At 44.7% G+C, this 17,975-nt stretch overlaps 1 protein-coding gene across 2 annotated transcripts in view; it reads left to right on the plus strand.

The window, feature by feature from the left end:
• The window catches only part of NPAT (nuclear protein, coactivator of histone transcription), a 30,704-nt gene extending 14,724 nt beyond the window's left edge, over positions 1-15,980 (plus strand). The window contains exons 9-18 of one of the 2 annotated variants that reach the window (XM_068144719.1): positions 602-693; positions 774-861; positions 3,835-3,931; positions 4,437-4,568; positions 5,278-6,957; positions 8,081-8,196; positions 8,290-8,398; positions 9,342-9,399; positions 12,223-13,366; positions 14,546-15,980. In XM_068144719.1, coding sequence (XP_068000820.1) covers positions 602-693; positions 774-861; positions 3,835-3,931; positions 4,437-4,568; positions 5,278-6,957; positions 8,081-8,196; positions 8,290-8,398; positions 9,342-9,399; positions 12,223-13,366; positions 14,546-14,623 — 3,594 coding nt within the window. In that variant the 3' untranslated portion in view covers positions 14,624-15,980. The remainder of the gene's footprint in view (positions 1-601; positions 694-773; positions 862-3,834; positions 3,932-4,436; positions 4,569-5,277; positions 6,958-8,080; positions 8,197-8,289; positions 8,399-9,341; positions 9,400-12,222; positions 13,367-14,545) is intronic. The other variant, XM_068144729.1, reaches the window with a different exon arrangement.
• Positions 15,981-17,975: the final 1,995 nt, after the last annotated feature.

Below are 17,975 nucleotides of genomic sequence, written 5' to 3' on the forward strand. Positions count from 1 at the left end.
TGTTTGCTGTGGTGGATGCTTTGCTTTGCTTGCTACTTCCAAAGCCCTCAAGTTTCATATAGTGGACAATAAGAAACAGATACTTAGGGATGTTGCTGCTGGGACACTGCCCCTGGAGGTGTTCAAGAGGGGATTGGACATGGCACTTGAAGCCATGGTTTAGTTAGTCAGGAGGTGTTGGGTGACAGGTAGGACTTGATGATCTCTGAGGTCTTTTCCAACCTTATTGATTCTATGATTCTATGTACTAATCTAGTGAGGATTCCATGGCTGTGTAGAGGAGGGGATGTTTTTTCCCTTGACTTATTTGCTTTGCTAAGCTACCTGTAAGCTGTCAGAATACAGTAAATTTTTAAAGAACAGAAACCAGGAACCACAATAGGCCTTGCTGTACTTTAGGAGAGTAGAAGTACAGGAATGTTTTGGGGTGATTTCCATAGCAATGCCATGCAGTCCCAGATTGGCTGTCTCTCTGTTCTAAAGAGTATTTTCTGTGTTGAATTAATGCTGGGGGTTTTTTAACCAGTAAGTTGGAAATTCATGCTCCTTTTCTAGTGATGATAAAAAGTAGACATCTGACCACTTCAAAATTGTTTTCCAGCAACTGGTTATCGAAAATGCCAGAGAGAAAATCTTGAGCAACAAATCTCTTCAGGAGAAGCTTGCTGAGAACATAAACAAAATCCTGAGCAGGTAATAAAAGGAACCTCTGAACTTCATACATATCATTTGATTTAATTTTGGATTCTGAACTAATGACTAATGTGTTCCAGTGATGGCAATGTCACTCAGGCCCCCAAACAGACTGACAGTGGTCCCACTGAGCAGGAGACTTCAATTGATGAAATCCTTGGACTTCAGGTAGGTGTGGATTGCTCTGTTCACACTCTTTTGAAGACCAGGCACATGAGAATGATCAGTTACAGGAGTTATGCTGAACCTCTGTTTACTGTCTAAAATATGAGACTGCTTTTCTTTTTCCTTTTTTTCTCTGTTTTATTGAACTGTTAGCTTTTGCCCAGGGCCAGTTCCCCACTTCACTTGCATAGGCATTAACTCCTGACTTTGTGTGATGATGGGCAGGTTTGAAGACCTGAAGTGACCGGATACTAGTGTTTTGCTGGATTAATTTTGAGCCAGTTTAACACTGAATTAATTCCCACAAGGCAGCATAAGCATGCAGCAGGGTCAAAAGCCAAGGGAACAGGACCACTTATAGCTGTGGTGAACTGGTATTATTACCTGCAGACTGAGGTCTAAATACACTGTCCCAGAGCCCCTGCCTGCCAGCTTGTCATGGCATCTTTGGTACAGGTAATAGGGTACCAGCTTCTGTCTGGGGATCTGCCTTGTGGTTTTCAAACATTTTGAGTCTGATCTGATTTTCCAATTTGCTGTAAGATAAGCATGGATTGTCTAACAGGGGAAAATTGTCTTTGAAGTCTGATTTAGATTTGAAGAAAAAAATCCTTCCATTGTCCTGCTGCTAGAGGAAATGTACATTCTGCTTCTACAAAGGAAACTTGCAGTGTTCACGATTCTTCAACCGTGGATCTGGCAATCACAGAGTTATAAAGGACTCTTCATGAGGGAATTAGAATATTCATGGCCCTCATGAGTAGGTGCATTTGCCTGATTACAAATCAGAGATGTCTGGGGTTTAAAAGCTATTTTTCTGCCATTAGATGATTCTCAGGCCCATTTTTGTCAAAATGTGGAGCTGAAAAGCTGTATTACATTTTTCTGAGCAGAATAAAGTCGGTGGTGAGGGTCTCTTTAGGATGTCCAGTAGTGATAGGGCTAGGGGGAATGGAGCAAGACTACAGGTGGGTAGATTTAGATTGGATGTTAGGAAGTTCTTCACCATGAGGATGGTGAGACATGGAACTGGATGATCCTTGAGGTCCCTTCCAACCCTGACAATTCTATGTTTCTACAACATCTTCTGGGTATAGTTAGCTTAGTTGAAGGAGAATTATCAAGCATATCACACAGGATATCCACCCTTTCAACCATCCTATCAAAAGTTACAGAGTGCTTAGAGGATCTCCAGGAAGCCAGAAGCAACTTTGTATTTGGACACTTGGGTATGCACTGAGCACCCCACTCTTCTTCCTGGGCTGCTACCAAACAAGTCATCTTGAAACAGGAACCTCAGAGCAGTGTCTTGTGCAGTTGTGCCTTCCACAGGAAAGTACTTGGAAGTTATATTATGGAACATGTGACAGACAAATGAAATTAAACTTCCCTTCATTTATCACTCTCTTCTAGATAGATGCAAAACCAAGCAATTGGGGTTAATTTGGGGGATTTTTTTACCAGTGGTTGGTAGGTCACAACAACCCCATGCAATGCTAGACTTGTGGCAGAGTGGTTGGAAAGCTGCTTAGCAGAGAGGGACCTGGGGTTGCTGATCAACACCATGAGCCAGAAGTGTGTTCAGGCAGCCAAAAAGGCCAATAGCATTCTGTTCTTTATCAGGGATGGTGTGGCCAAGAGGAGTAGGGAAGTGATTGTGCTCTGTACTCAGCACTAGTGAAGCCACACCTTGAATACTGTGTTCAGTTTTGGCTGCCTCAGTACAAGAAAGTGAGGTGCTGGAGGGTGTCCAGAGAAGGGCAATGAAGCTGGTGAAGGGTCTAGAGAAAAAGTCTTAGGAGGAGTGGCTGAGGGAACTGGGATTGTTTAGTCTGGAGAAGAGGAGGATGAGGCGAGACCTTACTACTCTTTACAAATACCTGAAAGGTTGTAGTGAGGTTGGGATCTCTGCTCCCTAGTGTCAGGTGATAGAACAAGAGGAAATGGCCTGAAATTGTGGGGAGGGAGGTTTAGATTGAGTATTGGGAAGAATTTCTTTAGTGAAAGAGCGGTCAAGTATAGGAATAGATTGCCTAAGGAGCTGGTGGAGTTACCAACCCTGGAGGTATTCAAGAAATGGGTAGACATGGCACCTGGGAACATGGTTTAATGACCATGGTGGTGTTGAGGGTTGTACCCAAGGACTCTTCCAACCAAAACAATTCTGTGATTATCAATACTCCAATATGTAGAATCGTAGAATCAATAAGGTTGGAAAAGACCTCAGAGATCATCAAGTCCAATCTGTCACCCAACACCTCATGACTAACTAAACCATGGCTTCAAGTGCCACATCCAGTCCCCTCTTGAACACCTCCAGGGACGGTGACTCCACCACCTCCCTGGGCAGCACATTCCAATGGCCAACAACTCTCTCTGTGAAGAACTTTCTCCTCACCTCAAGCCTAAACTTCCCCTGGCACAGCTTGAGACTGTTTTCTCTTGTTCTGGTGCTGGTTGCCTGGAAGAAGAGACCAACCCCCACCTGGCTACAGCCTCCTTTCAGGTAGTTGTAGAGGGCAATAAGGTCACCCCTGAGCCTCCTCTTCTCCAGGCTAAGCAATCCCAGCTCCCTCAGCCTCTCCTCACAGGACTTGTGCTCCAGACCTCTCACCAGCCTCATTGCCCTTCTCTGGACATGTTCAGGTGTTTCAATGTCCTTCTTAAATTGAGGGGCCCAGAACTGGACACAGTAATCAAGGTGTGGCCTAAACAGTACGTGGAGGGTGTAATGTCTGACAAAGATGTTTGGATTTTAGGGGACTTCATTTCTAAAATTTCCACCAGTAATGCTTTTTACAGACAGTAAATTTGTGGCAGAAATGTTTCCAGTCTTAGTCTTTATGTTTCTGTGCTGAGCAGAAGTAATAGAACTAGAAACAATCTGAAAACAGAGGACAAATCTCAACTGTTTTAAGTTATGAAAGTAACTTTCATAACTATCTTAACAGCTATGCATATTTTGCTTTTTCACAGGGTGAAATTCATATGTCAGAAGAGGCTATACAAGACATTCTGGAACAGACAGAATCAGATCCAGCTTTTCAGGCACTCTTTGATTTGTTTGATTATGGTAGGTTACGTGATATTTAGTTGTACCATTAGTGTAAAGCATCATGAGTGATGAGTTTTCATAGGGATGGCTTGAAGAAACAAAGGTAATTCTCTTTGGCAAGAGAAGTAGAAGTGGACTGTTGGCATCTGTGTCCCACAGTTCAGAATTAGAGCTTATACATGTTTATGCATGACTATAAAGTACAGCATTTTTTGTCTGAAACTCTGGGTTTGTGCTGGCTCTGTGACTGTTTTATTTTGGATGCTTCTGGTCTAAAAGATGCTAGTCCCTGTTTGGTTTTCTAGGGTATTGTAAAATTTTTCTGTTTTTCTAATCCTTACCTAAAATATAAGGACTTTTTAATGCCGTTTCTGGATTTGTAACAGATGTAGACAGATAGTTGAGTTTAGGATGGCATTTCTTGACTTTGAAATCTTCATGCTTGATTTAAAATGTGCAGTAATCACATTTGTGTGTTTAAATGGCATGTTTAATCATTCTTCATGCTGTGTTTTGAACGTAGGAAAGAGCAAGGTAAACAAGAACTTACCTGCTGGTATTTCTGGTCAGAGTGGCGTAGAGAATGCAATCCTGGTGGATGAGGATAACCTGGAAACACTTGAAAATTCCTTAGGAGCAGAAGAAACTAGTAGATGTAGGTGGTGTTGTTTTCTCTTCAAAATCTCCTCTAGCCTGTTCACTTTTACTTTTCAAAATATTTGCAGATCATTTGGAGACTTGATGGGGTGCTTGGTGCCATGGGTTAGTTGTTTAGGTGGGTTGGACTGGTTGATGGGTTGGACGCGATGAGTTTCATATACTTAGCTTGGAAGTAAGGATGAGCAGCATTGTATCATAGTATCATAGTATCATTCAGGGTTGGAAGGCACCACAAGGATCACCTAGTTCCAACCCCCCTGCCCTGCAGGGACACCCCACACTAGATCAGCCTGGCCAGAGCCTCATCCAGCCTGGTCTTAAACACCTCCAGGGACGGGGCCTCGACCACCTCCCTGGACAACTCATTCCAGGGTTTCACCACTCTCATGGTGAAGAACCTCCTCCTCACCTCCAGCCTGAATCTCCCCACCTCCAGCTTCATTCCATTCCCCCTAGTCCTATCACTACCTGAGATCCTGAGAAGTCCTTCCCCAGCCTTCCTGTAGGCCCCCTTCAGATACTGGAAGGCCACAATTAGGTCACCTGGGAGCCTTCTCTTCTGCAGACTGAACAGCCCCAACTCCTTCAGTTCCCACTTTGTTTCATGTGGAACAGTTTCTATCTGAACTGATAAGCTGCTTATAAAGTGCTGTAAAGGGATTGTCTGTTCCAATAATTTATGGAGCAAATTTGTTGTTTTTCAGGTGACAATCCCAGAGAACCACTGTCCTGTAAAGGTTTTCAGTTAGGAGAAGCACCATGTGCCTTGAAGAGCAGCATTAATGAGCACGATGTGGCTAAGAAAAATATAACCAACGACCAGCTGCATGAAAGTGGCAGAGCAAGGAAGCAGACTGAAGGACTTAAAACTGTTACCCCTGAACATATCGGAGAGCTTGAAATTGCTTTTGACTCTGTGCCTGGTTTGACTGAACCTACCAAGAGACAGAGTTCTGATAGTGGATGTAATGAACACTGTGGAGTTTCTTATGAGAACAAAGAGTCATCTGCATTAGTACCTGGAAGTGAAAGAGCTGTGGAAATGGACAAAGGCCCACTGAGTCATAGTGCTCAAAGTAGTCCTAACTTAGAATATGTTCATTCCGGCAGTCCGCAGGTTTCTTTGATTTCATTGGCAGAGGGTGCTACAGCCAGTGAGAACAAAACACACTCTGGAGCTAAATGTCACTTATCACCAGACACATCACTGTCTGAAAAAACACTTGCTGAAAGCCCTTCTGCTGGGACTGTACTGCTGACAAAAAACACCTCGTCAGTTTCTAGCCCATCACCAGATGCAGGAAAAGAGCAGGCTGTAACGAGCAATGCAGCTGCCTTGCCTGCTGTCCTACAAGAGACCTCTAGCCACCACTCTGAGCACCAAGAGCAGAGTATGCAGTCTGACTGTACTGCAGGATCTGCAGTGAAGATTTTGGGTCTTGACAAAGCAGAGTTGCAGCTTGAAGTTGTTGATACTTCTAACAAAACTTACCCAAATGATCAGCATACGCTTGACAAGCCTTGTAAGAAAGATTTTAACCTCCCTTCAGGACCCTCTAACTCAGGAGCACAAGGGGAAATGCAAGAACCATCATCTTCTACAAAGGCAGATGCTGATAATATGTATTTCTCATCTGGTGATGACACATGTACAGAAATTTCTGTAGTGTCTACTGAAAATAATCTTACTACATCTGAAATACACCCATCTCCTCTCCCAGAAACTACATCCTCAACAGATGAGTCCGGTACTGAGGCCAGAAGTATAAGCGGTGTATCTTCCAGTAGTCAACCCATGGATGTGGATCCTTCTAATATAATGTCCCTCAAGATCATCATCAGTGATGATCCATTTATTTCTTCAGACACAGAGTTAAATAATGCTGTTTCCAGCATCACGGGAGAGAACTTACCCACTATAATATTATCTTCTCCAGCCAAATCCCCAACAAAAACTGCAGGCCTGTCCAAGTGTCTAACTGCAGAAGACACAGAAAAAACTGGAGATACAGCTTTGGCAGAGCAGAATCTTCTTGTGCTTAGACCCAAGGATCCTGTGGTCACCTCAGTTACCACTCAGAATGAAGACTGCGCTGTTTTTTCGGTTGCAGGTACAACCAATCTTTCCAAGGAAGGGGGATTCATACAGTTGATGCCAGCAACAAGCACAGCTTTGGGGAATTCAAACAACCTTTATATAGCCACCTGCATGGCTGACCCAGCTACCCTGGGCACAGCTGTCACGCCGTCAAATGTAGTTGTATGGCCTGGTAACTCCATGCCGCTTGCTGCCCAAGCTCCTGCTGTGCAACAGTTACGGACTCCTCCTAGATCCAGCAACGCATTTGCAGCAAACCAGGCTGTCTCCTCAAACTTCCCACAAGGTAATCTCACTGTCAGAAAACTATGGGAAGGTTGGTGTTTAGGTAGCATTTTAATTCTTTCTGTTGAGTGCATTGTAAGTATCACAGTATCACCAAGGTTGGAAGAGACCTCAAAGATCATCGAGTCCAACCTGTCACCACCGACCCCATGACTAGACCATGGCACCAAGTGCCACGTCCAATCCCCTCTTGAACACCTCCAGGGACAGTGACTCCACCACCTCCCTGGGCAGCCCATTCCAATGACAAATGACTCTCTCATTGAAGAACTTTCTCCTCACCTTGAGCCTAAACTTCCCCTGGTGCAGATTGAGACTGTGTCCCCTTGTTCTGGTGCTGGTTGCCTGGGAGAAGAGACCAACCCCTTCCTGGCTACAGCCATCTTTCAGGTAGTTGTAGAGGGCAATGAGGTCACCCCTGAGCCTCCTCTTCTCCAGGCTAAACAATCCCAGCTCCCTCAGCCTCTCCTCATAGGGCTTGTGCTCAAGGCCTCTCCCCAGCCTTGTTGCCCTTCTCTAAGTAAAGAGTTCATAAATATTGCTGTATCTGCCCCTGGAATCTATCCAGGAGTTTCCTGGTTTCTCTGAGTTGTGATTAGACTCTGTCCCAGGCAACCAGCACCAGAACAAGAGGACGTAGTCTCAAGCTGCACCATGGGAGGTTTAGACTGGATGTTAGGAAGAAATTCTTCATAGAGAGAGTGATTGCCCATTGGAATGTGCTGCCCAGGGAGGTGGTGGAATTGCCATCACTGGAGGTGTTTAGGAGGAGACTGGATGGGGTGCTTGGTGCCATGGTTTAGTTGATTAGATGGTGTTGGATGATGGGTTGGATTTGATAATCTCGAAGGTCTCTTCCAACCTGGTCTGGTCTGGTCTATTCTATTCTATTCTATTCTATTTACTAGACTCTATTTACTATTATTAGTTGCTACTAAAAATGAAATAAAAAATTGAGTCATTGACCAGGCTGCTTTACACAAAGTAGCCTCATATTTCAGAAACTTGAAATTGTATCATTGTAGCAGTGATAAATTCAGGAAGCATATTTTTGTCTTGAAGCTTTTACTTTCATTGGAGTCTTTTTAGTTTCTGTTCAACTTTGCCACTTTGGTATTTTTTAGGTTCTGCCATTATAATTACATCTCCAGTGCAGCCTGTTTTGCAAGGAATGGTGGGAATGATACCTCTCTCGGTGGTAGGACAAAATGGAAATGCATTCTCAGCACCTGCCTGCCAGGTAGCACATCCCAAACTGAGCTTTTCAAAATGCAAAATGAAGCAATGAGGAGTCTTTTGGTGAATGGTGATGGAATATTTTGTTTCTTTCAAGGTTTTGCATATGCCTGTGGCTAGTCCAGTGTGTAACAGAAGCGTCCCGAAACTTCCCATCACCCCCAAATCACAGAAGATTCCTGGAGGAAGAAACAAGACTAATACAGGTACCCACTGTGCATTCTTGAGAAGGGCAGAAAAAAAGTAGGAATTCTCCAGAAATATCAGGGTCTTGCAAATCCCACTTGTCCCCTGCCAGGTAACTGCTGAGGTGGCTTTGAAAGAGGCCTGTCGGTAACTGCATGTGCTTAGTTTGCAAAGAAGAAACCCCAGCATATAAAATAACTCCAGATTTGAGGTCATGCATCTAATGTTTCAAAGCCCCAGTGCTGTTTTAAAAGGGTCTTTTTCTGTTTGTGTTTCTTTTTAATCTCATTGGTTGCATGTACACTTTACTGCTGCCATTGAAACCAAGCCACGTGGTAACAAAGAAGTTAGTAGGAGAGTTCCCAGTTGTTTTCTCTTTGCCATGTCAGATGTACACTTTTGTATATTGATTTCATTGAGACCTTGCTTTTTGAATAGTAAATTGAAACAGGACTTGTTAGATTGATTTCTCACTGTTGGGAGGAGGTAAAGAAAAGTAATTGAAAATAGAAAATAAACTGAGTTATAAGGAGCACGTGCTTTGGCCTGCCTGTCTTTTATAAAGAGTGGGCTTACACATGAAAAGAGAGTGAAGCCAGAAAGTAAGAAAAAAGCTAGGAGTGTTTAGTTAGTCTGCATTCTGGTTTGCTGACAGATAACTCAAGAGCTCCCTGTGGTTGTTTCACTTCCACCTGGAAATCCCTGCAGTGCATTTTTACATCCAGCATAGCTGGTTTTCTTTTGCCAGGCCTGTGTCTTACCTAAGTGCAGACAGCAAGCCTCCTGTTCATACCCATCTATTAATGCATGAACTCGAATGAAAGACTTTATGGAAGAGTTGCAGAGGTTTGGTACTGCATTTTTCTTTATTGTGTCTTATCTTAAGTGAAATGTCATTATACAAGCTGTGTGATGATTTACTTGGAGTATTGTGATTTATTAATGCTTCATCTGTTGTTCCAGGAAAACTGGTATCAAGTGTAGCTGAGCCTTTGAACCATACAGTTTCTCGAACACAAAGGTCAGTAGTGCTACGTTGTCAGGCCTGCTCTCTTTTTCCTGCCATGAATGTCTTTATACAGTATGGGCGGAGAGAAGAGCAGCTGTTCTTTTTAACAATGGCATAAGCAATATTGCCTTTATTTCCTCCTTTCTGTCTGCCAGGAGCATTAATGTAGTCCAAAGAAGGGCAACAAAGCTGGTGAGGGGTCTGGAGCACAAGCCCTGTGAGGAGAGGCTGAGGGAGCTGGGGTTGCTTAGCCTGGAGAAGAGGAGGCTCAGGGGAGACCTTATTGCTGTCTACAACTACCTGAAGGGAGGTTGTAGCCAGGTGGGGGTTGGTCTCTTCTCCCAGGCAACCAGCACCAGAACAAGAGGACACAGTCTCAAGCTGTGCTGGGGTGGTTTAGGCTGGATGTTAGGAAGAAGTTCTTCATGGAAAGAGTGATTGGCCATTGGAATGTCCTGTCCAGGGAGGTGGTGGAGTCACCATCACTGGAGGCCAGATGAGGCACTTGGTCCCATGGTTTAGTTGATCAGATGGTGTTGGATGATAGGTTGGACTTGATGATCTCAAAGGTCTTTTCCAACCAGGTTCATTCCATTCCATTCCATTCCATTCCATTCCATTCCATTCCATTCCATTCCATTCCATTCCATTCCATTCCATTCCATTCCATTCCATTCCATTCCATTCCATTCCTTCTCTTCTGGATGTGTGCTAGTGCTGATGTGGCCTGTGCTAGAATTTTGCTGTTAAGAAAAGCATTCTGTATGGCAGATTGTTTATTTTCTTCTGCCTCAGCTGTCAAAATCATTTGAGTGGATTCCAAACTAGAAGAAATTTTGCTTTCCTGGGAGATTTTGATGACCCATACTGTTTTCCCTTTTCAGATGAGTGGCACCCATGGTTTCACAGTGCAGCCTCATTGCCTTTAGCACTCTCAGGCCCAGATTCAGTTTGGCTTATTAGATGTGCATCTATTTCAGCTGTGCAGATTAGAACACTGTTTAGTCAAAAGTTAAAGGAAAGATGGCAAGGAGAAGAGTGTGCTAACTTTATAGTAATGAGTATAATTTTATTGTTAATTGGGAGAGGTACTAGTTTTCTGTTGGGCAAGTGAAAGCAAGGCTTCAGTAGTAACTCTCCTTATCATTAATGGACTTAATAACAAAAGGATGTCAGAATGAGTGTAGGAGAAAGCAAGTTTGGTTTAAATATGAGAGGTAAGATGTCCTTTTATTACAAAAATAAAACACACAAAAAAAATATTCTTCCTCTTCTGAACTCAGTTAAATGTTGGAAAAGTGGAGGGAAACAGGAACAATAACGTTTGCTTACTAAAAAACCAAACACCCATCTATATACCAAGGTGCATGTGTACAGTGTACATGCATGCAAAAATCAGTGCTGCTTTTAAAAAGTCACTGAAGCAATGTTTTGGATAATAACACTTTGATAATTCAGTTTCCTGTTAGTTTTAATCAGTGTCCAGACTTCTTTTGGGAATGCAGCATAAGCCAGGAAGGGACCTCACCTCAGAGTACTGTGTGCAGGACTGGAGCCCTCAATACAGGAAGGATGTGGACCTGACAGAAAGGGTCCAGAGGAGGGCCATGAAAATGACCAGGGGGTTGGACCAGCTCTGCTATGAGGACAGGCTGAGGGAGCTGGGGTTGTTCAGCCTGGAGAAGAAAAGGCTCCAAGGAGACCTAATAGTAGCCTTCCAGTACCTGAGAGGTGCCTACAGGAAGGATGGGGAGAGACTGTTTACAAGGGCCTATGGTGACAGGATGAGGGACAATGGCCTCAAACCAGAGAAGGGCAGATTTAGATTTGATATCAGGAATAAGTTATTCACTATGAGGGTGGTGGAACACTGGAACAGGTTAGTCAGGGAGGTAGTTGAGGCCCCCTCCCTGGAGGTAAGTCAGGGTGAGGCTCAACAGGACCCTGGGCAGCCTGGTCCAGTTGTGGATGTCCCTGCTGACTGTCAGACTGGATGACCTTTGGAGGTACCTTCTGGCCTGGACCATTCTATGATTCTAAGGTGGCACAGATAGAGCAGTGGTTTGAGCTGACAGAGCAGAAGTATTTTTCTTTTGACATCATTGCAGTGGTCTTCTCAGGCTAATGTGGCAGATTATCTGCCCTACACAGTTTGCATGCTCTCATCCAGAGGCCCACTAAAAGCTTTTTGTCCTGTGCTCCATCCCATCATCATCAGATGCTTAGGGGACAGCACAAGGCATGCACGTGATGGTACTGCCCAGAATATTCTGGCAGCCTCTCAGCAGTGCCAGCTCCAAGAACTTGCAGAGCCACAATCAGTGTAGTACTCTGGGGTGGACTATCCTGTCATGAGTGTACACAGTTTCTTTTGGAACTCAAGTAACCTACCAGTATCCACAACTATCTTGGGGCAAAAAGGTTCTGGGCTTATTTATGTGCAGTGTCTAAACCTCCCAGTTTTGTTTTACATGTGATACTAGTTTACTTGCCCCTAGTGCTTCCACTGGAAGATAGTGCAAAGAGCTTCCTTTTTGTTGGCTTGTTTTCCCCGGAGCTCTGTTACATTTCTCCCATCTCCGTTTCCAGCCTGAAGAGCCCCAGTCTTTGTACTGTTTCCTACCCTCTTGCCCTCATTGTTAGCCTTTGCTGAGCTTTCTGCAGTTGTCATCCCTTACTCTTGGTCTTTGTGTGTTCATAAAATACTTACATTTAGAGAATACAGAGAGCTTGAAACAGGTGTTTTGAGGGGCAGGTGGGGACTTCCAGACAGCTGAAATGAACTTGTCTGATAAGGACAAGTATGTTGCTGACCTGCTTTCATCTCACTTGCAGGACTGGAAATTCAGACAAGCTTACCACCACAGATCTCGGAAAGAAAGTGGAGGAGAACTTACCTGTTGCACCAGTAGAGAGCACAAGTTCAAATTCAAGACAAAGTGAAAGTCACAGGAGGGTGCTTTGCTTTGATAACGTCCCACCCGCTCCAGGAGGAAACACCCAGTTGCAGGCTACTAAGAGTTTAGCCCAAAAAGAAAGAACTGAAAATAGTTTATTTGCTGTTGACTCTGCTAAGGCCCAGGTAACAAAGAGAGAGAAAGAGAAAACATTGCCTAGAATTCTCTGTAAGCCGGAAGTTGGTAGCATCAGAAGCGCATCTGCAAAGGAGCCACAGCCTGAGCGGAAGGCGGCACCTGCAGGACTTCCATTAGATCCCTTCCACAAGACTACAGCAAATAAGGAAAATGAACTACGAAGGGATGCTGATGAAAAACAGAAGAACCAGGACACGGCCAAACTCTCCAACGGCCAGCAGAGTGTTAGCTTGTGGAATGAGAAGGCTGTCGCTTCGGTGCAAGAGCTGAACAAAAAGCCAGGGTCGCTGCCGAACGGGAACGCCAAAACTCCAGGGTCCGTTTCTTTGTCTTCAAAGGAGCCAAAGCGAGAACCAGTGAAAGTTTCTAACCAAGGCCTTTGCCTGTCAAGTCCCTTCGCTAAACAGTGCGTGGAAATGCTGCAAGACATTCAGTGGCATAGCCCAACCAGCAAAACAGCTGAAAACGGAGAGCTGCCCGTACCCCGTACGCCATCTGGAGTGGGGGACAGGCACGCAGACGATACGACAGACAGCGTACGGACACCCACCTGCCGGCGCTTCAATGAGGACAGCACCACCCCGAGAATAATGGTCCCCCCTGCCACCCCAGACTTGCCTGCCTGCAGCCCGGCTAGTGAAACCAGCAGTGAGAACAGCGTCAGTATGGCTGCTCACACGCTGATGATCCTCTCACGGGCGGCTATTGCAAGGACTAGCACCACAACCCCCCTGAAGGACAATACTCAACAGTTCAGATCCCTAAGGAGTGCAGTGAAGAAAAGGAAACTAGAAGACTTGAGTGAGGGTGAGAGGAATTCTCGTTCTGCAAATAGAAAAGAACTTCAAAGTTCTCCAACACCATCAAAAAAGAAGAAAATAAAGGCAAGTACTACTTAATTTAAAATTCAGATTACATGGTAGGCATCTCTATATGTATTGTTTATAACGGGATGGTTCAGAGGTGCTGGTCCAGATCTCTGACATTCTATTTGCCAGTTTTACTAACTTTGCTCTTGAGCCAACTCTGAACTAACACTTAAGACTACTGTAGTCTTCAGATAAACACAGGTAACTCATACTGATTCTGCCCACACCTTTGACAATCAAGTAACTTCTCTGAAAACATGAATTCTAACTTCAAACTCAAGTTTCTAGGTGGGGGAGGGGTTTGGAGCACAGGCCTGTGAGGAGAGGCTGAGGGAGCTGGGGTTGCTTAGCCTGGAGAAGAGGAGGCTCAGGGGTGACCTTATTGCCATCCACAGCTACCTGAAGGGAGGTTGTAGCCAGGTGGGGGTTGGTCTCTTCTCCCAGGCAACCAGCACCAGAACAAGAGGACACAGTCTCAAGCTGCACCAGGGAATGTTTAGGCTGGATGTTAGGAAGAAGTTCTTCATAGAAAGAGTGATTGGCCATTGGAATGTGCTGCCCAGGGAGGTGGTGGAGTCACCATCCCTGGAGGTGTTTAGGAAGAGACTGGATGGGGTGCTTGGTGCCATGGTTTAGTTGATTAGATGGTGTTGGGTGATAGATTGGACTTGATGATCTCAAAGGTCTCTTCCAACCTGGTTAATTCTAGTCTATTCTAGTTTTCTAGTCTAACTAGGCCGAACTCATACTAGGCCTCAAGCTATTTATGCATCTTCATTTGGCTTTGGGAATTTAACAGCAAATAGTAAAGGTGTGAGGGGTGAAAAGGGGATGTATGCAAGTAATCAGAAAGGAGACATGGTATAGCTTTGTGCTTCATACTTAGTTCAGAGTACTCCTGAAATACCCTAACTGAGAAGTGTATGTGAGGTGAGTTGAGTGGCTGTGCCTGAGGGCTGGGTGGGCCACTGCTGAACCAAGAGCTCAGCTACTCCTGGCCCGTGCTGTGCTGTTTATGGCCTGGGGGCACACGTTAAGTGTATCTGCACGTGGGTGTCTGATTTCTAGGTGAGCCTTGTGCAGCTAATGTCTACAAGGTAGATGTAAGGATGAGAAAGAAAGGAGCATCTACAGACTCTGTGCTATCCCCAGCTTCTTTGTATTTAACTGATCTGTTCTTTTCCTCTCCTACAGAAAAAGAAGCTACCCAATTCTTTTCCAGCAGGCATGGATGTGGACAAGTTCTTACTGTCTTTGCATTATGATGAATGAAAGAAAAACGGAAAAAGGCTGAACTGTGACTCTCTGAAGCCAAGTGGTGTTGTGCTGAGGTTCTGCATGGGAAGCAAAGCTACTCCTAAAAGATGAGTTGCACTTTCAGTGCACTACAGTTTCACTTTATAGCAAAATCATGCTGTTCTGGAAGCAGGTTGCTAAGTGTAAATATCAATGAGTTGATATATATGTTTATTTTTGAACAAGCACTTGCATAATTATAGAGCCATGGAATTTGCAAACGTGTACATTTGTATAAATGTAATGTAAGAGAAGTTGTAAGATTCCTGTTGTACCACATTGTCTGTGTTCTGCTGCATTCTCTGCTCACCCCTCTGAACTACTTACCCAGTCCCTGGAGAGGCTGTGAAGTTGAAGGCAGTGTTTGTAGTTCACTGGGCTGAGACACGGGCAGCTAACTTGGCCACTTCCTGTTGTCTTGCTGATTCAGAAAGGGACTTAATCTGCAGCTGTAACTGGCTTGTACTAACACTCTTGTCTCATGACCCATGTTATAAGGCTGTGAATGACTTTACCAAAATACCAGTAACTAAACATAAGGCCAGTAAAACCTCCAGAAGTATTCCTCATCTAATGAAGCTACTCCAAACCAGTCAGTCAGGTAAGAACTTTGGATAGGCTTCACCTGTTTACAGCATCCGGGGCACAGTATGCCACGGGAATGCAAAACACTGTTTCCAAACAGTGTGCTGTTGTGGGGGTTAACCCCAATATAAATACTTACATGTTAGCAAGAGCCAGACAACGATTTTGATGTGTTCTGTTGCAAAAGTCAGTTCTTTTAACTGTCATTGGTACAGTTGAGAAAGCATTTGTTAGTCCACTTTCAGCTGTACGTGGAAAACTTTGCATCTTAATCTTTCCGGTTGACGTAGAGTTTGTCATAGGTATTATAAAACTCTCTTTTAAGAGGCACAGGGGAAGCTCAGCCTAACTTTTTAGTAGTAATTAGCATGGGTGAAAACTACCACAGTAAGTCTTGTTCCAATACTGCAGAATTTTCTCTACTGGTATTTGCTCCTTGGTTCTCAAATTGTTGAGGTCTTTCCAAATGCAAGTTTTCTTGTAAGAGATCTGTACAGCAGCAGGGCCATGTTTCAGATAGTATTACAAGGATTCCTAAGGAACCAATATTATGCAGTAGATGTTTATATTAAACCCATCCAATAACTAAATACTGCATAGCATTTACAGCTTGAATAAATATTTTTGTTTTACTAAAACATTGGTGTGCCTTGCTTTGTGTCTGCTAAGTCCACTGTGGAGACAGTCAATGGGAGACTCTATAGAGTCTCTCTCTCTCTATACACTATATATAGTATAGAGAGTCAGTGTGGCTCACTCGTTTTTTGAAGATGAAGAGCTCAGTAGTAAACATTTAAATTCCAACTGCAGCTGTTGTCAGAGTGGCAAGAACAACTGTGTGTTCTACATGCTGGAATTTTATGCTTCATGGTAACTGCTGGTACCTCCTATTTTTAAATAGATTTACTAGAATAAACTTTATTTAGAATAAACCAAACCAGGTTGGAAGAGACCTTCAAGATCATTGTGTCCAACCCATCAACCAATCCAACCCACCCAAACAACTAACCCATGGCACCAAGCACTCCATCAAGTCTCCTCCTGAACACCTCCAATGACAGCGACGCCACCACCTCCCTGGGCAGCCCATTCCAATGGGCAATCACTCTCTCTGTATAGAACTTCTTCCTAACGTCCAACCTGAACCTCCCCTGGTGCAGCCTGAGACTGTGTCCTCTTGTTCTGGTACTGGCTGCCTGGGAGAAGAGACCAACATCTGCCTGTCTACAACCTCCCTTCAGGTAGTTGTAGAGAGTGATAAGGTCACCCCTGAGTCTCCTCTTCTCCAGGCTGAGCAATCCCAGCTCCCTCAGTCTTTCCTCATAGGGCTTGTGCTCCCTCACCAACTTTGTTGCCCTTCTCTGGACTTGTTCCAGCAAGTCAACATCCTTCCTAAACTGAGGGGCCCAGAACTGGACACAGGACTCGAGGTGTGGCCTAACCAGTGCAGTGTACAGGGGCAGAATGACCTCCCTGCTCCTGCTGGCCACACTGTTCTTGATGCAGGCCAGGATGCCATTGGCCCTCTTGGCTGCCTGGGCACACTGCAGGCTCATGTTCAGCCTACCATCGACCAGTACCCCCAGGTCCCTCTCTGCCTGGCTGCTCTCCAGCCACTCTGACCCCAGCCTGTAGCACTGCATGGGGTTGTTGTGGCCAATGTGCAGAACCCGGCACTTGGATGTGTTAAATCTCATGCTGTTGGACTCTGCCCATCTGTCCAGCCTGTCGAGGTCCCTCTACTATTTACTGGAGAGACTGTATGTAGTGGTTTGAGCCTTAACTGGGAGTTAAAAGCTCAACTGGGGAAAAGGCTGAAAATCTCTTCCCCACTCTCCCCCCTCCTCCCTCCAAACGGGGAAAAAAAAGGGGTAAGGAGCAAATCCACTAAACAACAATCTGGAGTCAGCTTGGAAGTAGAGAGGCAAATAATTTTTCTTTAAATTGTATATCTGACAATAACAGGAAAAAAAGTTCGCAAGGGCAAGGAACAAGGATGGATGGGAGGGGGACAGAAAAGAATAATACAAAACCAGTCCTTCTCTGAGGAGGCGCAGAGGCAGCAGGGAAAAGGATCAGGTCTGGCCACATGGCAGAGGAGCAGGAGGGCAGCTGCAGTAGCTCTCATCCAGCAGAGGCAGGAACCAAAAGGAGATCCAACAGCTATGATGTCCTGCTTTTTATACCCTAGCTGGGCAGGGAGTGGGGAGTGGAACAGACTCAGCTTTCCCAGGGGAAACGCCCTGCAGGGAGGGTAAAGTACCCACAGGCCCTCCACCCTGCTTTGGTTATTTTTGTTTTCAGAAAAGGGCATTAACCCACCACACTGTAGCACCTCCGCAGGACAGTCAATGTCCACAATACTCTTTCAGAGTTCAGGTGATCTGGTAGTACTAAAGATGTGAATTATTGTAGCATCAGTTCACTCACATTTTCCAAGGAAGAAGCTGCTGTTCTTTGGCAAGTAACAGGTTTCAGAGCCATGACAAATAGTTTTCTTACTAAGTTGTGTTTAAACCCCATTCTTCATTTGCTACCTCTTCGAGTACTTTCCTTCCCGAAAAAAGCAGATCCCACTACAGCCCAATCAAAGGATTTATTCTGTGTTATGGAGGGTAAGGTGAGGATAATCAGTGGGTAGAGATGAGTTCCTGTTGAAATTAATGTCAAAATAAGAAAGCAGTTGTCCTAAAGTCCAGCTAAGAAACTTAAGTGTTTGACATTTAGCCTTTGTGATAAGGGC

Source organism: Melanerpes formicivorus, unplaced genomic scaffold (genome assembly GCF_026170545.1).
Source record: "Melanerpes formicivorus ecotype bairdi unplaced genomic scaffold, bMelFor1.0.p_v2 SCAF_1, whole genome shotgun sequence".
Taxonomy (NCBI): Eukaryota; Metazoa; Chordata; class Aves; order Piciformes; family Picidae; genus Melanerpes; species Melanerpes formicivorus.